Source organism: Eschrichtius robustus, chromosome 8 (assembly GCF_028021215.1).
Source record: "Eschrichtius robustus isolate mEscRob2 chromosome 8, mEscRob2.pri, whole genome shotgun sequence".
Classification (NCBI taxonomy): Eukaryota; Metazoa; Chordata; class Mammalia; order Artiodactyla; family Eschrichtiidae; genus Eschrichtius; species Eschrichtius robustus.
Window position 1 is genome coordinate 114315161 of NC_090831.1, and position 22039 is coordinate 114337199.

At 43.0% G+C, this 22039-nt stretch overlaps 1 protein-coding gene across 2 annotated transcripts in view; it reads right to left on the reverse strand.

The window, feature by feature from the left end:
* The window catches only part of DGKI (diacylglycerol kinase iota), a 447792-nt gene that overhangs the window by 242787 nt on the left and 182966 nt on the right, over positions 1-22039 (reverse strand). For both annotated transcript variants that reach the window (XM_068550116.1, XM_068550115.1), the window contains exons 4-5: positions 6956-7030; positions 5528-5584 (exon numbers count right to left, since the gene is read on the reverse strand). In XM_068550116.1, coding sequence (XP_068406217.1) covers positions 5528-5584; positions 6956-7030 — 132 coding nt within the window. The remainder of the gene's footprint in view (positions 1-5527; positions 5585-6955; positions 7031-22039) is intronic.

The window sequence follows — 22039 nt, forward strand, 5'->3', positions numbered from 1 at the left end:
TGTCTGTCCAAGCTTAAATATCAATATAAATAATTTTGGGGGCCTATGGCTGCAAGTCCAGAAACCTGCTCAGTTATCGGCATCCATACCTTCAGGTCAGTGAAAAAACTCTACTGGGGATGATGATATTGGACCCTCCATCTCTGTACTTCACAGATGAAGTGGACCACTCCAGCTTTCCACCCACTCAAGTGAGAAGCACTTTAGCCCACTGCCTGTTTAAGAATAAGGGCTGGGGAGGCCTGGGGCCAACTGCTAGTTGTACTCTACCCCAGTTCACATCATTGTAGGGCATGTTATCAGAGGGTTTGACTTGAATTATCATTATCGCCCTCATTCTACAGATGACAAAACTAAGGTATAGAGTGGCGACTTCAAATGTCAGGGGCAGAGCAAGGATTCAGACCCAGGCAGGCTGGCAGCACTGTGTTGCAGCGCCTCTCCTCTGCTCTGAAAGATCAGGTTCAAGATCCTTCAATAAATGATTTCAATGACAGTCAGTAGTGGAAATATTGAATACATCAAAATGTCAGGCAGTATTATGAGAGATAGAAAAATTTACTATAATTGCTGTTAGTTTAGCAGAAGCTGAGGGAGAATGAACAGTATCATTGATGTTAAGAGAAATTCTCTGCTTATTGAGATTATACACCTAATGACTCTCAATTTAAGAATTTAGGGAGGGAAACATTGGAAGAATTTGATGCAATTACCTATGAGAAATCATGGCTGACTCATGGAATTATTTAGCTAATTATTTGACAGCTCTAATCAAAAGATTAAACCAGCAGTTCCCACAAATCAACAATTATTTAGAAATTATAAGACTGACGATGAATCATTTCTGCTGCAACATACACCGTTTGGTAAGCAGGTTTATAATACCATGTAGTTTAGTTTATTTAAGGAATAAAAGAGAACATTTTTATCATACCATGTAGTTTAGTTTATTTAAGGAATAAAAGAGAACATTTTTATAATACCATGTAGTTTAGTTTATTTAAGGAATAAAAGAGAACATTTTTATAATACCATGTAGTTTAATTTAAGGAATAAAAGAGAACATTTTTAAATTGTTTATTTAAATATTTATGACTCTGCAAGTTGTTAAATAAATATTTTTAATATCATCCTTCCTAGGAAATAGGTAGGAAATTAAGGCCCAGATAAAATAACTCAAACAAAAGCACTACTATAGAAACTGAGTAATTGTCTCTAATCTATGGCCCTGATTTGAGATGTCAAGTATCCATCTATTCAGAGGTCTTCTTAGGCCTGATATAAATTTCTTCTATTGCTGCTTAAACATAGCTGGAACAAAGTAAAAGCCAATAAATGTGTGCTGAATTGAATGAAATTCTCAACCTAATTTCTTTGACAATTATATTGTGTAGTTATCATTTTGGAGGATCATCCATTGTCTTTATCAATTAGGGGGAAAAAACCATTTCTATAGAATCACTGCTGTTTTATCATCCTTCTTTCCCAAGCACTTAAATTTTTCACACTATTTCCTTTTGACTACTATTTATATCTCCCAAATTATTGAAATGAAATTAGACTCAGGAGCTTCACATTGCAAATATGAGTGTTGATTCACTGCTGTTCAGCTAGCAAAGCAAGGCTGCTGACACCATAACATCTTTTTATTGTTCATCAATAATCTGAATTATTCATATAGCATCTTCAAATACTGGGTAAGGAAAGGGCTATTACTTATGGGTGTTAAAATCTCGGTGATCCATTATTTCAGTGTTTATAGTCACTATTGTTAGCAGAAATGCATAACACAGTTGTTCAATTATTTTCAAAAACAGCCAGTTTAATTCACAGTATTATTCACAGAGCTTCTGAAAGGATCTTAGAAATTATAGCCCAATCCATGCAGCTTATCTCTAAGAAAACTGAGGTCCGGCCAGGATTCAACTTAGAGGAGTCCAAACAATATTCATTAAAACATTTCCATGTATCAGGCACCCCAGAAAGCCTAGGGCACAGTGATTAACAGCCCTGTTCCAGAGCCCAGCCCTAGAGACACCATCGAGGGGAAAAGAAGCAGAGGTGTCCTTTGAACCCAGGTCAAACTAATTCTAAAGTGATTGCTTCTTTCATTTCCATTAAGTAAACTACCTAAGGCCTCTTAATTAAGAATCTCCATGGGTCATAATCTGTCATAAGTATCATCTCCAAACTGTCCTCTTAGAGCAAGAGTTCTTAGACACTTGGGGAGAAGTTAGCCCCTTTATAAATAGATATTCATTGATCACATCTTCTGCATCCTGACTGGTACAATGAGGTTGGGACAAATTCCACGAGTAATCTCCCAAAGCTTACACTATAGGAGGATAGCAACAAACAAGCAAATGAGTAATAAATAATTATGACATACAAAGTGCTCTGAAGGGTAGAACAAGGTGCTTTGATAAAGAACAATGTGCAACCTACTAACCTACTTAGAGGTAGTCATCAAGGAAGACCTCTGAGGGGCTGATATTTGAACTGAGGTCTAACTGTAAGAAACAGCTAGCCATGCAAAGAGATTTCCAGTACAGCAATGAAACACACAAATATCAGAAGGTGAGGAATATCTTGATGCATGCCTCAAGAACTGAAAGAAAATCCACGTGGTATCTCGATGGGTTGGAAGAGGTAGGCTGGGTCCAGCCTTTGCAGCACTTTTGACTTTTCATGCAAAGCCAAGGGTATGGTTTTCTCTAAATGATATGGAAACCACTGAAGAGTTTTAAGCTGGAAAATGATATAATCCAACATTCATTTTTAAAGATGAGTCTCTTAAATTACAGTGGATTGAAGGGGGAAACTAAAGAATCCTGGAGAACCTATTGTAGTGGTCAAAAGTGAGAGATCATGGTGTCTTAGTCTAAGGTGCTGACAACAGAAATGGAGATAAATGGATGGTTTGAAATATATTTTATGAATAAAATTGATAGGGCTGGCAAATGAATTAGCTGTGAGGAGTACCTGAGAAAAGTAATCATTATGACCCCCCCCCTCACCCATTTTCTCGATCGAGGAGCTGGGCCAATAGTCACCTCATTTTCTGAGGTACAAAAGAATTGAAAACAATTGTTTTTATGGTGATGGAAATAAAGAGTTTAGTTTGTAATGTATTCTATTTGAGATGACTGTGATACATTCAGTGGGCATATGAAATGGAACTCCAAGTGTGGGCTGGAAATGGAAAGCTAGCTGTTGTCAGCCCAGACATGATATGTAAAGCCAAGGGATTGCATGAGCTCTCCCAACAACAGTAGGCAGAACATGGTCCAGTACTAAGCCCAACGAATACCAGGGAGTGAGCAATCAAAGGACTACCCAGTGAAATAAGAGGAACATTAGGAAAGATGTCATGACAGGAGGGCATTTCAAGAAGGATGAAATACTAAGTAGTTTGAACACATTTGCAAGACTGAATAAGAACAGAAACATTTCTAATGGATTTGGCATTAAGGAGATATTGGCAACATTAAAAAAGCAATTTCATGAACAGGTAAGAGTAAAAATCAGATCAGAACAGGTTAAAATGCCTAGGAGGGGACACGCTGGAAACAATTTACGTAGTTAACACTTTCTGGAAGTTTAGCACTGAACACGATGCTGAGAATCAGAGCCGCGGTTAAGACACAGTTTGTGGTTAAGGACTATTTTTGTTTGTTTGTTTGTTTTTTAAGATGGGAGCTGTCAGAGCATGTTTATGCTGATGGAAATAATCTAGTAGGAAGGTGGGGAGTTGAAAATGTAGGAATGGAAGAAATAGCAAGTCCTTGATATGAAGACAAGGGAAGGCGCTGAAAACACTTATAAAGGGCCTGGCTTCATGGAAGAGAAATAATAACAGCTGCTGGAAACACACCCAAAAAATCCTTGCATTAGAAAACTGCACATACAATTACAATTATCTATCCAGAGAGAAAAAGAGAGATTCAAGGACAGGGAACCAAAGGTAGACATATGGATTCCCTGGTTAGAAATTCATATAGTCCATCTTAAAAACTCAAAATGGTTGCTTCTACTGTCCTAAATAAAATTTCTCCTTCATCTGAGCTATCACTGAGTTATCTCCTGGCCATTGCTATAGCGCACTTGGGTGACACGGAGGGTAAAACAACCTTATCATTTTTCTTAGATTTCCTCACCCTACATATGACCCATAGCTTTCCTCTTGCTGACACAATAGACAAGCACAGTGGGAGAGGACAGTTGACAGGGACAACTCTTGATATTTTCACCTCTCTCCAAACCTCCACTGCCAGCCTCTTCTCTCTCCATGTTTTCTCCCAATCTCCTTGTATTAGTCAGTAACAGTGAGATCATTCTTCTTCACAGTGCCTTTTTTCATTAACTGTCATTAACACCTCTGTACTCAGACGTCTTCTATTCCTATTCCATTCATTCATCTATTCTCGTAGCTTTAATTACTATCTCGATAGGCTGACAATTCACCAATGTCTAACCTCTAGCGCCCAATCTTCCTCATAAGCTCCAAACTCATCTACCCACTCATCTTTCTGTTGGGCATCCCCAGTTGGGGCCTCAGGACACCTCCAACTTAAGAGTTCTACAACTTGAACTCATTACTTCCCTACCCCATCCTCAGAGCAACTCATTTGCCAACATCTAATTGCTTTTTCAGAGAAGAACCCTTGTTTATTCCGAGCTCCCCTGTCTTTGTGTCCAAAATCCAATCAATTACTATATCCTGTCAATTCTGTTTCCTTCAAATTCATATTCTCCAGTTTTCTCCATCTCAGTATTACTCTTAGTTCAGATCACCATTATCTCTTGCCTAGATTAGGAGAACAGTTCCTCTATTTTTTTCTCCACGCTTCCAATATTGCTTGAACTATATGGCATTCCCTCCACACTGTAGCCAGAATAATATATTCTGCTTATAACAGTTTAATGCCCGCTCTAATTACTATGATGATAAGACATTCAACTTGCAGCCTTGTTAACAAGGGCCTTCATGGTCTAGTGCCTGCTTATCTCTCAGGTCTCACGCCTTCCTCATATATCCTCTCTATCTCTCAGGTCTCACGCCTTCCTCATATATCCTCTCACTTTTGTGCTTGTGTGCCTGTGTTCTGTCTCAAAGGCTGTCACTCACCTCCTAGCTAACCCCCCGCCCTTCACTTAGATCATCCCTTTGGGTCTCAGTTTAGTTGCCACCTCTTCCAGGAATTAAAATGGACCAAAAGTCAATAAAATGCTATTTCTTTCTTACCTTTTCAATTCTACCACCTCCCCCTCCCCCTACTTTCTAGTTCCATTCAATAAGACCTTAGCTCCCCAATACATTCTGTGAGAAGAAGAAAGGGCAGTAGACACACACTGAAGAGACTTGGGGATTTTATTGATTGTGTGTGTTGATATATCGAAAAGAAACTGATGTCGAATAGAGGGAGATGGACTTTATCTTTTTTTAATCCCTAGTGAATATCTACGAATCCAATGAATCAATGGGAAATAAAAGGTGGTATTTGAACTAGAGCTCTGATATACTTACTTCTCTCGGTGATCTTGAGCCCCCTTCTCGAAATGTTGGTTTACATCTGAAATTAATCTGTCATTTAAAAAGAAAAGTGTATTATATTAGAGATAAGCACTCGACTAGAATGAGTTACCTGAAAAAACCAACAGTGACACGTATTGAGACTACAGAAAAAAAAAAAACAAACCTCAAAGAATAAGGAACATAGTCTCACACTATTCTTAGTCTTTTGAAATCATCACCTTAGATAATCCCAAGTGATCCTGTTATCTCTAATTCATGACTCTTCAGTCTCACTGATGAAATCAAAGTATCTTTAGACAGTAATGCTCTTACGCCATAAATTTGAGAAACTGAGATAATAAGGAGGCAGAAGAAAAATATATGGCAGCTGAAATCATCCAGCTGTGTTTTAGATTTTAAAAGTAGGAAAATACAAACTTGAGAAATTTTTAATATGATGAAGATGATTCACAAAAATACACAAAATTATTCTTCAAGCATTCAGCACTCCCTTACTTTTAGATGGGGAGGTCTCCCTGTACATTTACATCTTCTTTAGCTACTTGATAAGGTGAAAGAAGTGTAGAAATGAAGTAGGAAATGAGTAAATGGAGTTGGGACAGCAAAAAATAAAATTATTGTAAAATATTACTAGTCATTCCCACAAAATATCAGTTGGCAACAATTGATAATGTGTCAGTAAAACTAAATGAATATCACAGGGGACTAAAATATTTCAATACATTTACACATGGCAGCTCAAGAGAGATAATGCACAGAGAATCCCACGTGGAAAAGGAGCAGGAGGCATGGAAGAAAGAGGACAGCAGAGAACTCGCTGCTGGAGCCTTTCCCTTGGCCCCGATGACAGATAAATGGACTCTGCAGAATCCACTTCCTCTGGAGGAAAGACACCACCAGAATGTCGCTTCCAGCCCCTCCCACACATTAATGCTGTGTAAGCAGGAACGCTGCTCAAAGCAAGGAACTGAGCTTCTGGCCCGGCTCTCTCCCTTGTAGCCAATTTAGAAAGAAGTAAACTTACAAAGGTCAGACGTGTCTAAACAGTGATTTTAAAGAGCTATGGAATTTTTTTTCTTTAATACGAAACATCTTGTGGAAAATCCCATGGGTGAATAACAACGTTTGTTATTGTGAAGAAAATTAGTACACGTGAGGCTTTTCTCTCTAACCTTATTATTCCTTTTCCTAAGAATCAACATAAAATGATATCAAATTATACCTCAGCAAACAATAAAGTGAATGAAACTTAAGCATTGTCCTTCCATCCTTTCATTATTAATCTGGTAATAATGTTGGACTTCCAGGTCTTTAAAAGAGCATTGTTTTCCAAAAGTTGAAAATGGAAACGGACACCTGGTCTTTGAAGTCCAAACACTTGCAGGGTAGCAAAAATTGCAGCAGGTGGCGCTGTCTCACCTTTTCTAGCTGTTCGATGCAGGCGGTGTGGACGACGATCTTACAGACCGCACACTTCCTCCTGAGAGCTGATTTCTACAACAGACAATTCAAAAGATAAGAAGAAATGTTAACGGTCTGTTCTGAAGAGCTCCCTGGTAGTAAAGAGAGTATACATAAATGAAGCAAACGTAAACCAATTTAAAACTCATCATAAACATTCAATAATCAGACAAACTTCAGCAATAGTACTCTGACCTACCAAGTAACTTCATATCCATGACTGAGGGTGGCCTAAGATTTTCTCTTTAAAATAGAACTATACTAGCTGCTGTATGCTGAGTATATACTGTGAACCAAGCTCTTTATTCTGTTTTTTTCTTAGTTTCATAACCTAACATTGTAGGCATTATTATCCTATTTTTTTTCACGTTTACTCTAATAGTTAAGGGGTAGGGCCAACATTCCAACACAGGTCTAGGTTCAAAACAAGCATTGTTTCCCTACAGCCAAACAGTCTACATTTCAAGGGGCCATCCCCTTGGACTTTTATTCCCGGCACAAATCTATACAAAGCTATTTGGTTTCTGCCCAAATCTTCTGGAAAGTAAGAAGACAAATTTAACTTTTACAAGTCACCAGCCTTATCACCATCATCACCATCATCATAGCAGCAGCAGTCCAGTAACAGCAAAAGCAGCTAAGATGAATTTAGCACTTTCTATGTGCCAGGTATTCTTGTAAGCACCTCACAGATAGTAACTCATTTAATCCTCACCACCCTAAGAAATAGATACTATTCTTACTGCCATTTTCCAGATGAGAAAACTGAGGCCCAGCAAGGGATGTGCCCAAGGTCATATAATTAGAGCACAGCAGGGCCAATTAGTCTGATACCAGGCTCATGCTTAAAAGCATACACAGTTTGGCCACCCTGACAGTCAGTACCAGTTAAAATTCACAATAAAAATATTCTCTGAGGTTTATCTTTTTTCTAACAATAAAAAACAAGCAGCAGGGAGAGAGAGAAAGGGGTGGAAATCTCGATTCAATGCTGACGGTGCCATGTAAAATCTGAGCTAGAAATGCTCAGGTCTCTCTATGGAGAACAGGCTAAAACACGGATCTGCAGGAATAATTTGGGGGTCTGAGCACTGAAAGAAACTTATTATAACAAAGCCAATCTGTGACCCAGCCCATCAAAGCATCCGAGTGTGAAAGGCCCAAAGTCCCTGTCCTTAAGAAAGATACAAGACTCAGCTTCCCCTACTGAGGACCGGCTTCCCCTACTGAGGACCGGCTTCCCCTACTGAGACAGGATTTTTAAGCCAAAAATTGAGGTGTGGCTGCTACCAAGGAGCCTGGAAGGACTGCAAACCAGCACCTTGGAAGGCGCAGAATCAGGAAAGAAACCGTAGCCTCCCGCCTCCTTGGTGGTTCTACCCCTTCAACACGGAGTCTCCACGGTGCCACCAGCCACCGACCAAGCATCCAGAACACTGCAGTCAGTACCGCAGCAACGACACGCGTCATCTTGATACCCACTGACTAAGGTTTAGGTACCCTGCTTGCAAACGCTTTCATCACTCTTGGCTTTCCTCTGCCTGAGGAAAGAACATGGTCAGTAACCTTATGTAAGCTTGGCAATCAACTGATTTTGCCAAAAAGGAGGATAAGGGAAACCCAAGCACCTAGCCACACTATTGAAAAGTGTCTTGGCTCTACTACTGAAAAGAAAGCGGGGGCAGGTGGGGAGGAAGGGGAAGGGGTGGGAGATGGGGAGGGAGAACAAGAAGAGTGACAAGTACCAGTAGCAGCACCAGCAATGGCAGCATCGCTCAAGGCAACAATAAAATTCTAGGTTTGCAAATTCTCGTGAGCTAAGTGCCCATGAGAAGCAAACTATTGTAGCTCTCCTGTTTGTTCTGGATCTCCTGGTGGGGATCACGGCATTAGCACCACCCGCAGCAAATGCGTGGGGCTCCTGAGTGAGTCCTGTTACTCAAGAGTTATCGTGGTTGGTGCTCAGGAGTTGATTTCATTCTACTCATTATCCACTAAACCCCTAGCAGATTTCACTGCAGGCAAGCAAAGCAACACTCTCACGGTAGCAACCACTGATGGGCTTATTTAAGGCCGCCTGACAAACCTCCTTCCTTTTTTTATTTTTTATTTTTATTTTTATTTTATTTAAAAAAAAATTTTTTTTTTTGTTTTCTGTGAGAATGATTCTTTTTACTTTTTTTTTTTTAATTTAATTAATTAATTAATTTATTTTTGGCTGTGTTGGGTCTTCGTTTCTGTGCGAGGGCTTTCTCTAGTTGCGGCAAGCGGGGGCCACTCTTCATCGCGGTGCGCGGGCCTTTCACTGTCGTGGCCTCTCCCGTTGCGGGGCACAGGCTCCAGACGCGCAGGCTCAGTAGTTGTGGCTCACGGGCCTAGTAGCTCCGCGGCATGTGGGATCTTCCCAGACCAGGGCTCGAACCCGTGTCCCCTGCATTGGCAGGCAGATTCTCAACCACTGCGCCACCAGGGAAGCCCAAACCTCCTTCCTTACCAGTAACTCCTGCCCTGCTCTAGCCTTGTGCCTGACCGTGTGCTCTGCATTGGGGTCTGCAGAGCTCCAAGGGCTCCATGAGGCTCCTACGGAGTCACTGGGGATGGTGGGAAGGGACAAATGTGCACTCGCTGAAGCCAGAATACCCCTTCCTTGCCTTGTTTTCCATCTGGATTCCGAGTCAGAATCTCCTTTGAATAGGGATCTTGCCTGGAAGAGTTTGAGAACCTGTGGCTTAAGACTGCCCTCTCTCAGCTTCCTAGGGTAACATGTATCTACACCGATATCATTCATGTGTAATAATTCAAGTGCAATGTTCTACAGATGATAATATATGAAGAAAAGTGCTTTACGTTATAAAACTAATTTTATTTAAACAATGTTAAATTTTCAAAGGCCCTCATAAGGCATGCTTCTATGCCTTCTGAGGCAGAATATATAAAACCATAATCTGAATTTTTCTTTATAATCACTACAACGTGATGTATTTTACTACAAAGAACAGTCATTTTTCTGCCTCCTGTCTTTCTATCAGGCTAGATAGCCTTTCAATGTTAATGTGCCTGACTTCAGTTGCCCTCAATTTCTTAAATGACAGCTTCTAAACAGCTTATAATCTGATAAATCAGATAATTAAGGTCTATAATCACATGCAAAATTAAGTGAATAAATTCTGAATGAAGGCCTCAGGTCTTTTTCCATAGTAGAAAAATACATGGATTTTAGTTTCTCAACTGATGAAAACTGCTCCAATGCACCAGAAGTCTCAACTGCTGACTTCTTGGTTTTATGACTATGCTTTAATTAGTTAAAGTTATTTGAAGCAGCTGGATAATAAGCTTCTGGGCAGAAACTGCTCAGTTCATGCTTGGTTATGTTCCAATTTTTATTTGCAAGATTTAAACTAAATATAAAGATAAAACACAGGAATCTAGACATTCTCAATACTGTAACTACTCACTTTTTCTTTAAAAACTCTTAATACTTCCTTCGCTATGAAAAATGATAAAGCAAGAAAAGTCATTAAAATTAGGTCAGCAGGTTAGTTGTTATTCTTCATATCGGGACATAGCTGTTATAGAACCTAGCACAAAGATACAATTTTAAAAATAAATATGGCCTGGGACCCAAACATGCTTAAAAATTAACATTATAAAAGTTTAATAATTCACTCTCATCCATGAATTTAAAGGCCAATTAGGCTTACTGCTTCAAATATCAAGTAACCTCAGTGTCCTTACTAAGGGTTTCCTGATTTTGTCAAAGGAAATCCATTAATTTGTAATTGTGTGTGTGTGTGTGTGTGTGTGTGTGTGTCACATCTGTAAAAACTAGTGGAGGGGGCACATCTGTGAAAACTAAGACAACATAGGCTATAACATAGATTATATCCCATTATACTCCAATCATAATTTACTTATACAATAATGACACAATGAATGATATGCTATGCTTTAGGATGGTGGGCGTAACCTAACCAGCAGACCTAACAGTAACTGTAAGAGAACACACTCAAAGTTCTGACTTGGCCCTATATGTTTCCCGTGCTGTGGGCACTGTTGGCATTCCAACCAGTGACAGTTCCTCACCAAACTTCAGCTCATATCAAGTATGGAAGTAAAACTGTCACAGCCTTAGACCACTGGCTCTGGGGATGGAAGCTGGAGCGGGGACAAAAGGACCAGAGGCAAGCAGTGGCAGAAAGTATATAATTGTCCCTGAGAAACAGTTTAATATCTAATCCTATCCCACCTACCCACTTCCTTTGGTCATAAGTCCCTGATCCATATGTACCACCAAGCAAGCTATATGTTCTTCCTTTGAACAAGAGATGTGATTTCTGCTAAGTAGCAATGAATATCTGGTAGTAGTTAACAACGTTTGATAGAAAGAGAGAGAAAGAAGAGAGGGAGGGAAGGAAAGGGTAGGAGAAAGAAAGGGAAACCTAGTTTCACAGGTTTATGATTTCTGACAGGTCATGGCCTCCTTGCTGCCCAAGGAAACTTAAATTGAATGCCACCCCTAATAGTCTGAAGTTTGACCCCAAGAAGCATGTACAACAAGGCTGGCTGAGCCCCTTCCCAATAAGCACACACCAAATCTCATTTTTCCCTGAAGATGGTCAAGTTATCCTGCCTCTGACCCCACCTCTCCCACTGTATTCTTAAGGACACCACCCTCCCCCCAACACACACACACACACACACACACACACACACACACACAGGTTTAATCACCAGAGATCAGAAGTGGAGAAGTAGGAGGAAATATTTAGTCTCCAGAGCCGACATGGCAACCCTCTCTCAGCCTCCTGTCTCAGGAGACCTCAGGGCCAGAGCCTGCTGCTGGTCACGCAGAAGTGTGGGCCTGGCAGCATCTCACTGCAGACAGAGTTCCCAGACATGGGCTCACAGACCCAGTGCAAGGAAGCACTGCTTCCATCAGCCCCGCCCTTATCATAAGGCCACAGTGACAAAAGGATGCATGGCCAGGGAAGGGCTCCAGGCAGGAACCCAACCATCCTGGGGGTGGGGAAGGGGGCACAGAAGGCACTAGGGGAAGGAAAGGATGGAGCGCCGAGTGGTGAAAAGTCAGGAAAAGAGGGCTGGATGAGGCTGGTGGGATGAGCTTCCTAACTCAGGCTCCCCCCCAGCTGTCTTCTTCCCAGTAATTCTCAGCCTCCTCACCTTTCCCACGTCAGAAGAATCATGGTGAGAAATAGAAACTGAGCGCTGGGAGTCAGGCAAAGGAGAAACAGCAAGTGGGGCAAGAAGAATGTTATCCTCCCTTCTGGACACAAAGCTCAGTCTACAGGGGCACCGTGATGGAAGGGGGAGACGGGGCAACAGGGCCCAGGCAAGGCTATCCTTTTTTTCCTCTCCAAGGGTGGGGTGAAAGGACTGCTCGGTAAAGTGCAGGGAAGGAAGCTTCCTAAGCCTTCAGAGTGCCAGGAATTCAGCGTCCTTTCAGTGGGGATTGCCCCTACGGGCAACACCAACAAGAACATTGCTGCTGTATAATCCTAGGTAAATGAAAACAAGAGTTCTTTGATTTATTTAAAAACCTAACTAGAAGAAATGACAAGCATACTAAGCAAGTTCTACTCCTCTGGGGCGTCTAGGATGCAATCTGTAAATTGCTATTGGGGAAAAAGAAGACTGACATTATCTGGAAGTTCCATTAATGTGGTTTCAGGGCCAAAACAGAGACTCCATCACCACTCACGCCGGCGCCTCTTTTCCTCAAACAGAATACAGGACGTTTTGGACAAACCAAGAGCGTGGCTAGCTGAAGTGCCAGCACACCCCTACCATGGCTCCTTACCGCGAAAGTTAGTCTCTCCGAGACGGCAGGATTTCAAGAGCCCAGACCAGGGAGCAGAGGTGCCACACGTCAGGAGGAACCTGTGCCCGGGGGCGGGGTGCAGGGGGGAACCTCAGAGCTCTCCTCCGAGGGTCTCCTGCAGGGACCCCTCACTCTGGGTGAAACCCTCAGCCTGGGTACTGCTGCCCAGAGTCAAGGCCTTCATTTGTCAGGGCCCCAGGTGTTTGTACCATGTGTCCTCCAGCCAGGGCTCAGTGAGGGCTGGATCCCTCTGAGATATCCCCACAGCGTCGCCGCCCGAGATGCTAAATGATACCAGAAGTATCTCAGAATATACGAAAGAAAAAGGAGCAGGGAGCAACAGGAGGTTGAGGGGTGGGGAAGGGGGTCACGTAAACAAGTAACGAAAATACTCAGCAACACTCAAATACACACCGATGCACCTAAATCTGCACACGCCAGTTCTCGGGAATCAGGATGGTCTGAGATGCCCCACGTATGGACTTTGCATGCAGCTGGAACAACGTCAGCATTCTGAGTGCTGTGCAGGAAATAAAGAGAAAGAAGCTTGTGTCCTTCCTGGGAGAAGCTGGCGCGCCACTTGAGGAGACACGGAGGACTTGAAAGAAAAGGTCACTAACAGGAGAAGACCGTGGATGGCTAAATGCTAAATGAACAGCTCAGACAATAAAAGCTGTCATCTAGAGCAGGGTAAAACCCCAGAGACTGACTCAGTAAGAAAGGACGTAACACCAAAAAGAGCAAAGTCTTGAATTGGGCCTTAAAAAGATGTAATATTTCAAAATTGAAGACACTTCAGCAGGGAGAGGATCCAAAGTCTCTTTACACAGTAGGCACTGATGCCTCCTCCAAGGAACCGAGCTGGCTTTTGCGTGTCCGATGGGGCGCTGAGCCAGGGCCTCACAGGTGTCCGTCTGCATGAGTCATTGGGCACCATGTTCAATGGTGGAGCGTGGAGGCTTCTCGGTGTGCCTGGTCGGGGGGTCAGGTGGAGGAGGGTGAGGAGTGGGAACACTGGCTGTGGGTCACGAGGGTCTCAAAGAGAAACGGTAAAGCAGAACTTTTCCTGAGAGGCCCTGGGTTAAAAAGTATAGAGTTACAAGAAGATGGAGATTCCTCTGTATTTCCATTCTGCCCTAATCCAACACCAGGAACACTGCCTGACACATATTAGGAGCTCAAGAGATATTCTGGCAGGGAGGGAGGGAGGGAGGAAAGGAGGGAGGGAGGGAGGGAGGAGGAGAGAGAGAGAGAGAGAGGGAGAGAGGGAGGGAGGGAAGGAGGGAGGGAGGAGAGGTGAAAGGGCTTGCAGACTAGGGCTTCCTCCTCAGTGTAAGCCCCCAGCCCAACCCCAGTCTGGAGAACTGGTGGCTTTGGAATTGAGACAAAACCCCCCTAGGACACAGGCATTTTCAGGATAGGCAATCCCAAAAGAAGAGAGAAAGAGGCATTCTATAGGTGTTTGAGGGACAGAAGACCTTCATAAATACTAGAGGGAAAACGGGGTAGAGGCTTCACGGTGAGTACAGCTAAACAATTTTTGTGACCACAAATGTGATGTCTCTGGGGGAATTCTAGAGATATCGGATGGGAAGGCTATCTTGCACAAGGCTGAGGTCTTACATAAATGGGTGGAGTTAAGAACAGGAAGTCTGCATTACTGATGCTCATGTGATCCCACCTATGTCTATAGGCTAGTAAGACTCTGGAATATCTACTTGGGTAGCAAGTTGTGGGGCTGCAAAGGATTGGGGCCAGCACGCAGGCCAGCCTTCCCAAACAGAAGTCCTGGCTGGGCGATGCAGGTTAGGCTAGAAAGGTGGATTGGGAAAAGATTGCTAAAGCCCTTAAATCTAGAGTGAGAAATACAAATTTGAACCTAATAGGCAATGGGGCACTAATAATTTTTGAGATTCATGTGGCCAAAAATAATAACTTAATCTGGTGGCAGGATGCAGCACTATCTGAAAGCAGGAGGAGGAAGACAAAAGGAAATGAGAATGATTGAGATATTAATTCAGTCAACCAGTAAATACTGAGCACCTACTAAGTGCCGTTCACTGTCCCAGGCACTGGGGATACAGTAGTGAATAAAACATTGAAAAAAAAATTGTTTTTATCTCATGGAGCTTACATTCTCCTGGGAGAGACAGACAATAAACAAGATAGGTAAGTGCGATACATAATAGGCTGATAGAAATAAGTGCTAAAGAGAACAATTAAAGCGAGAACGGGGGCTAGGGAGTATCAGGACCAGGGGAGAGCTGAAGCTGGGACAGGTTGACCAGGAAAGCTCTCACTGAGAAGATACATGTTAAGAAACACCAGGAGGGGGACTTGCCCGGCGGTCCAGTGGTTAAGACTCCACGCTTCCAGGGCAGGGGGTGCGGGTTCGTTCCCTGGTTGGGGAACTAAGATCCCACATGCTGCATGGCATGGCCAGGAAAAAATATAAATAAATAAATTTTTAAAAAAACAAAAAAAACTGAGTTACAAAGCAATACTTTAAAAAAAAAAAAGAAGAAGAAGAAGGAACACCAGGAGGAAGTGAGGGAGTCGGCCATGTAGTTATCTGCGGGGAAAGCACTTCAGGCAAAGGGAACGGCAAGTGCACAGCCCAGAGGCATGAGGGCTGTGGGATGTTTGCAGAGTGACCAGGAGCCAGTGTCACTGGAGTGGAGCGAACTCGGCGGAGATGAGGCCAGATCACGATGGCAGGCCAGGTCACACAGGGATTAAGTAATGAACAACAAGAACCTACCGTATAGCACAGGGAACAAGAGTCAATATCTTATAATAACCTGTAATGGAAAAGACTGAAAAGGAATATATATATATATATATATAACTGAATCACTTTGCTGTGCACCTGAAACTAACACAACATTGTAAACCAACTATACTTCAATTTAAAAAAAAGATATTAAGTAATGAGAGTTCACAGTGGAAATTCACATATTAGGCAATGAGCGCCTGAATTGGAGTGATGAGAATGGAACAGAAGGCAAGGCAGAGAAGCAAGAGTGATCAACTGACAGAGCACGGCCCTCTTTCCATCATACGCAGGTCTCTGGAAAGGTGAACATAGATTTCTCACTCCTGGACCTCATGTCTTTCAGGAGAATAACTGATATAGCCAAGAACGGCTTCACTCCTACTCCGCGGTCAGCTTGCTGACTTGTGTGTACACCAGCTGACTACACCTACCACGCTCTCGTGCTGTGTTATGGTCGGGATTGCCTCCGAAGTACTGCAATAAAATTCACTTAACCTGCTCTTCAAACAGCTTAGTTTGTTCTGTTCTAAAAAACACATTATCTGAAGCACTTTGCATGTGAAGTGTTTATGCTTCCAGAGGCACCTCCCCTGAGGAACCACAGATGTGCCCATGTATCTGGGGTAGGCAGGATCCACCAGAGCTAAGGCACAGAAGGGTCTACTCCACAACTTCCCTAGAGACACAGAGAGAAGGAGAAAAGTGCCGCTGTTCATCATTGTTTGGACACGAATAAAAGCTTTCTATATCCCCAACAGCCAGTACATTTTATATTTTTCATTTGAAGAGAACAAAAAGCAAAATCTTAGAGCAGAAAGCTAAGGGAAGGGCAAGGACATTGTGAGCTGAATATGAGAACGGGAACAACACGTGGGAACCTCGCCTCATCCTGAAAAGCAGCCAATCAGGGCTCACAGGAGAAACGATTCAGGAAGAACCACATTAGTAGCTACCGTGTTCATTCAAAGCTAACGTTGATGGCTGGTTATAAAGAATGACACCTCACTGTGTTTTGACCATTGGACTAGGATTGGAAGAAGTGGTGGTCAGAATGGCACAGGCTCATTTTAAGAGGGAAAAAGAGGTGCATGCCTGTATCTCAATAGTTTACCCTTACACTGAAATTCGTACCAAATCATTCTCTTTAAGAGTGATTCAAAAGTGGCTTATATCAGTGACTTTAGTACATTTTTTAAATGAGAAGAAAGCAATAGGTACAAGGCTTCTCTAATGGGCTTTAATAGAAAACTACCACAGGACTCTTAGACGTCTACCTCTTGGAACTTGATTGGGTAACTGGTGTACACAGCTACTGTCTTTTGTACATCTACATAAAATTCAGGTACAGTTATTGAGACATAAACCAAATATATATTGCAGCTGTTACTTATGAAAAGGATGATGAATGGCCTGCTGAATCTGTATTGGCTGGTACAGGTTTAATGGAAGGATATTAACACACGGCTGCCTACAGAGCCAGGATGTGAGAAGCTGCGAGTGCCCCTCATTGACTGGTCCAAGATTGCTGCCCTGGTTAGGCATTCCTCTGCCCACTCCTGCATGGCCATGATGTGTTAATAAAGGATTTCAGACTAATGAACCTCAAGAAATCTTCAAAAATCCATAATTCTATTTCTCACTGCTGGTTCTCATCTTACCCAAGCACATGCCATATTTCCATGACTACTATTATTGACTGTCTCTGTACTTTGTTACTCTCATCTCTTGTTTCACTGTGTATTTTCTTCGCCTGCTTGTCTTTTCCTCATTTCTTTTTTCCCATTTGTTTCCTCTGTGCTTCTCGGCTTTGGTGTCAGCGGGTTCTGACCGTGGCCAGTCAACAGCTTTATCATGTGCTATCTTCCTGCTTTGGTTCTTTTCAGCTGCTTTTATGGCTGCTCCCTGTTCAATGTTTATAGTTTCTTCAAAGTTATCTCAGATCAAAGCTGCCATGTATCTTATTATAGGTTAACTGAAGTGTTTCCATATGTACAAAAAATGTACATAGATATGATTACAAGTACACAGGCACTAATAAGTAGATATTCACACAATTAGAGCCCTACACACACGAACACATGTGTACTCACAATTTTCCAGCAAATAGGTATGAGTGAGGATGGGCTGGTCATATTACAGAAGTCATAATAGAGACAACAGGAAATGATGTCTCAACATTGTCTTAATTGTCTAGTTCCAAGGTAGTATATCAAGGGCATAGCAGAGACCTGAAGCTTGACATAAACTAGAAAACACCAACCAAAGTTTGCCTTTTAATACTTGTTAGTGTGATAGCACTGTATATGCCATCTTACTTGCAGCATGAATCCTAATATGTTCTCATTATCAGTTTACTTTGTGGAAATAGATAAAGTTGGTTTTTTAAAGTTCACAGCTTAAGATCTCTAAGCAATGATTTAGAGACATTTGCTTTAATCTGGAAGACTGTGTCTACTTAAGAAGCCATATCAAACCATGGTAAATTACCTATCCTTTTACTGCCATTTCCAACATCCCAAGCTGTTGATGACATAATTAAGTCAAAGTCTTTCAGCCAATCTGGCCCAAGACGACCACCATTTCAATCATAGTTCACCAACACTGTATCTCCAATTGGCCATGTGGTTTTCACTCACATACATACAACTACTGGTACCATTTTTCAATGAGGACATCATTACCACAGACAGAATATTTACCAGGAGGCTAGCAGTATAATACATACATTATGTGCACTAGACACACAGCTCACTTCAGCCATGCAAAGTGGGTACCATTCACCTGCTTTATAGATAAGGAGCTGAGACCCTATGAGATTGAGCAACTTGCCCAAGACATACTGGCCAGGAGTAGAACCTAGGTCTTTCTGACTCAAAGCCTTCTCCTTCTATTACATCTTACTACTTTCCTCTCATTTTACTAGTGATAGATTTGGGGAGCAGGACTGATAAAGCTAGGTAACCATGGTGTTCGACATGACTGCTTTAGATGATCTAGTCTCATGACAGCCCCAAGGGGATGGACTTATGACAACCCTACCATGACCACCTGTGCCAAGAATGGTCAACAGCAGTCTCCATCCTCCATGAGAATCAAATAAGAAGGGCACGACACAGGCTAAACAGGACTTATAACCCCGCAATAGCCTGTAGTAGTGAATGTGGAATCTCCCTGTGAAGAGCCTTAAAAATAAGGCAGAAATTCAAACGCCCTGGATTCTAAGTGTAATGATACTTAAATGGCAGGGTTGGTCTGGTGACAGGTGTCTGTGTGTGTGTCTTTCAAGAATCACATCACTGAACTCATTCATTCATTCTGTGGAAAAGGGCAGGATAACTACTCAATGCAGTCACGGTTCTCAGTACTGAGGATCCAGGAGAGCACAAGACAGGCAGAGTCCCGAGCTAAACGGAGCTCATGTTCCAATAGGGACACAGACAGACAAGTAAGGAAGTGATTTTTTTTTAAAGGTTAGAAAGTGATGTGCACTAGAAAAGATTGAGAGAATGGAGAAGGGGCACAGCTGGGCTGGTTGTTTCACCCACTCTTTTATTCAGTGAGAGAGAGGGGGATGATTACAAGGCCCTCCAAAGTTAATACCCTGGCACTGCCTGTTGGGTTTCAGCTTCTGACCATCCTCTGGAACCACTTTTACTCAAGGAGGAATGACCCGAGTAACCAATTTTTATTGAGTGCTTGCGACTGGCCATGTGGTTCATTGCTATATATGCTTTATCCCATTGAAGTTTCCAACAACCATAAGCAGCAGGTATTATCGACATTTTACAGATATGAAACTGAGGCTTAAAGAGGTTAAAACAATGACGGACGTCACACAACTAGAAAATCCCAGAGCCTGGATTCAAAGCCGGGTCACTTGATTCCAAAGCCCACACACCACCTCGAATGAAGACATCAAAGCAGGCTTTGCCATTTCCTTCTGTCTTTAAAACATTACCTTCTGCAATCTGTATCTGCCTGGCATATGAGGTAAGAAAAACAATAAGAAAAATCTCCTAAAAAACAGACAATATCAACCTTGGGGTCAGTAGTAGTTCTGGGTAACTGCTAAAGCAAACAATGCTTCAGCCGAGATCGGGGCCTCTGAGCAATAAGAATGTTGGTTAGAATCTGTTGTTCTGGGTGCCCGGCACTGAGAGACGCTGGAAGAAGAGAAAGCCCTTCTATACACCTGGGCATTGCCTAGGTGATATGTAAGTAAACCCTACAATGAATCACATGCAAACTATCTCTATTAAGTGACAGAACCGTACTCATATTAAATAAGAAGAGACCCGCTCCACACAAGCACACACCCACATAGAAACACACAAATGCAGCCTCAGTCTAAAAGTATCACTGCAGAAGAGATGACAACCATTCTCAGAGGCTCAAGCTCTAAAAATAAAATAAGACAGACAGACAGACAGACGGCTTAATGAAAGTTTAAAACAAAGGCAAAAGAACTGCATAAAGAGACAGAAAAGAGAAGAAGCCCCACTGTAGTGATTAAGTCTCTCTGACTTTTGTTTCCTTTAAGTGGGAGCAAACTGCCCCAATGACCACCCCAAAGGGTTGTTGTTACTGACCAACACTGACAAGAGGAAAACTGCATTGCGTGGATATTTTTCAAATAGTTTCCCACTGAATACTGAGATCTCACGAGATGACAACGGGTGTTCTGTGGGGAAAATAATGGGTTTTCAACAATCATCCCTTCCCCCAAGCAAACAGAGAGCAAATCCTGCATCCCTAAGGCCTTTCTTGGAGCTTCAGAATACATGTTTGATTATCAAAGGTGTCCAATGTTTTCTAAACTTATTCCATCACAAGCCATTTTTTTTTTTTTTAAACCTCCTTTTGAGGGAGAACTGTCCTACTTTCCCCCAGTTTTTTTTTTTTTTTAATTTATTTATTTATTTATTTATTTATTTTATTTTTGGCTGTGTTGGGTCTTCGTTTCTGTGCGAGGGCTTTCTCTAGTTGCAGCAAGCGGGGGCCACTCTTCATCGCGGTGCGCGGGCCTCTCACTATCACGGCCTCTCCTGTTGTGGAGCACAGGCCCCAGACGCGCAGGCTCAGTAATTGTGGCTCACGGGCCTAGTTGCTCCGCGGCACGTGGGATCTTCCCAGACCAGGGCTCGAACCCGTGTCCCCTGCGTTAGCAGGCAGATTCTCAACCACTGCGCCACCAGGGAAGCCCCACACAAGCCATTTTTAAGGAAGAATATTTCATACTGCTTTTACAAGAGTTCAGTGCTCTCTAGAACACAATTTTATTTTTTTTTAAAGCAGACTGTGCAAATAGACGATGGTACTGCTGATGCCGGGTCACCTAGGAGAGAGTGGCAGAGCCCTGCAGCTCCCTGGGCTCCGTATCTTATCACTCTCTCTAGTGCATGAAGTGGGCAGGGTCAGTATTACAAGCTCCTCAAGCATACGGATAACACTCTAAGCCAAATAATTACGATGATAACGATAGCCGTCATAGTAACAATGGCTAACTGAGGGCCTGCCCCATGCTCGACCCAGTCCTGTGTGTGCACTTGGACGATCTCATGGGCATTCCCGACCATCTGGCCAGACACATATGGGCAACACCCCTTGCACACACAGAAACACCCCACCTCCTTCCTCCACTCACATCCACTGGCTCGGGGGTCAGGAGCAGAGAGTCTGTCTGAGAAGATGCTTTTTCAAAACTATTTTTGTTGACGGCTCTGCTCTCCCCGAGTCATCTGGATTCATGAGATCCTCAATATCTTGGTGGTGGGAGGCGCCTCTGGTAGAGAGTGGCCTTAGAAGCGCTGCGGAGATGGCATCTTCACGGCTGGCACCCAAACAGCTTGGAAGGCTGGCTTAGGCTTCTGGGCTTTGCTGTCACACTCACAGCTCCCTCTGCGAGCCCGGCCGCCATCTGGAGCTGCGGAGCGTCAGTCTGCCGTGCTGGAAGACCAGGGGCAGCAAGCAGGGGGTGGGGGGGGGTGGTTCCAGCGCAGTCTGAGGCTTGCGTCCAGTGTCGGTGCTCTGGGGTGTCTACCCACCAGATCCGAATGCACAGACAGTCAGAGGTCCCCAGCCACCTGTGCTGGGGACCGACTCTCATCTCGCTCACAGCGCGTAGATGCCCGCAAATCAGCATCTGCATGGGCCACTGTCCAGTGCTCGCATCTTCTAGAGATGAAACAGACAGGGCTGTCACCAGGTTCGCCATCTTTTTTCTTTTTTAGAACAACAGAAAGCTGAAAGTTTCCTTCAAATAGGGCAGAGAGCTACTGCCCTTGTACTCCTCTTACAAGTTTCTTCCAAAACCCAGGGACGTAGCCAGCATCCTTTCGAGCAGATGCTGTGATGCCCGATTACAAGGATGAGGCTTCTGACCCATCAGTAAGAAGACACAGCCTGTGAGATGTTTTCCAGAATGAGT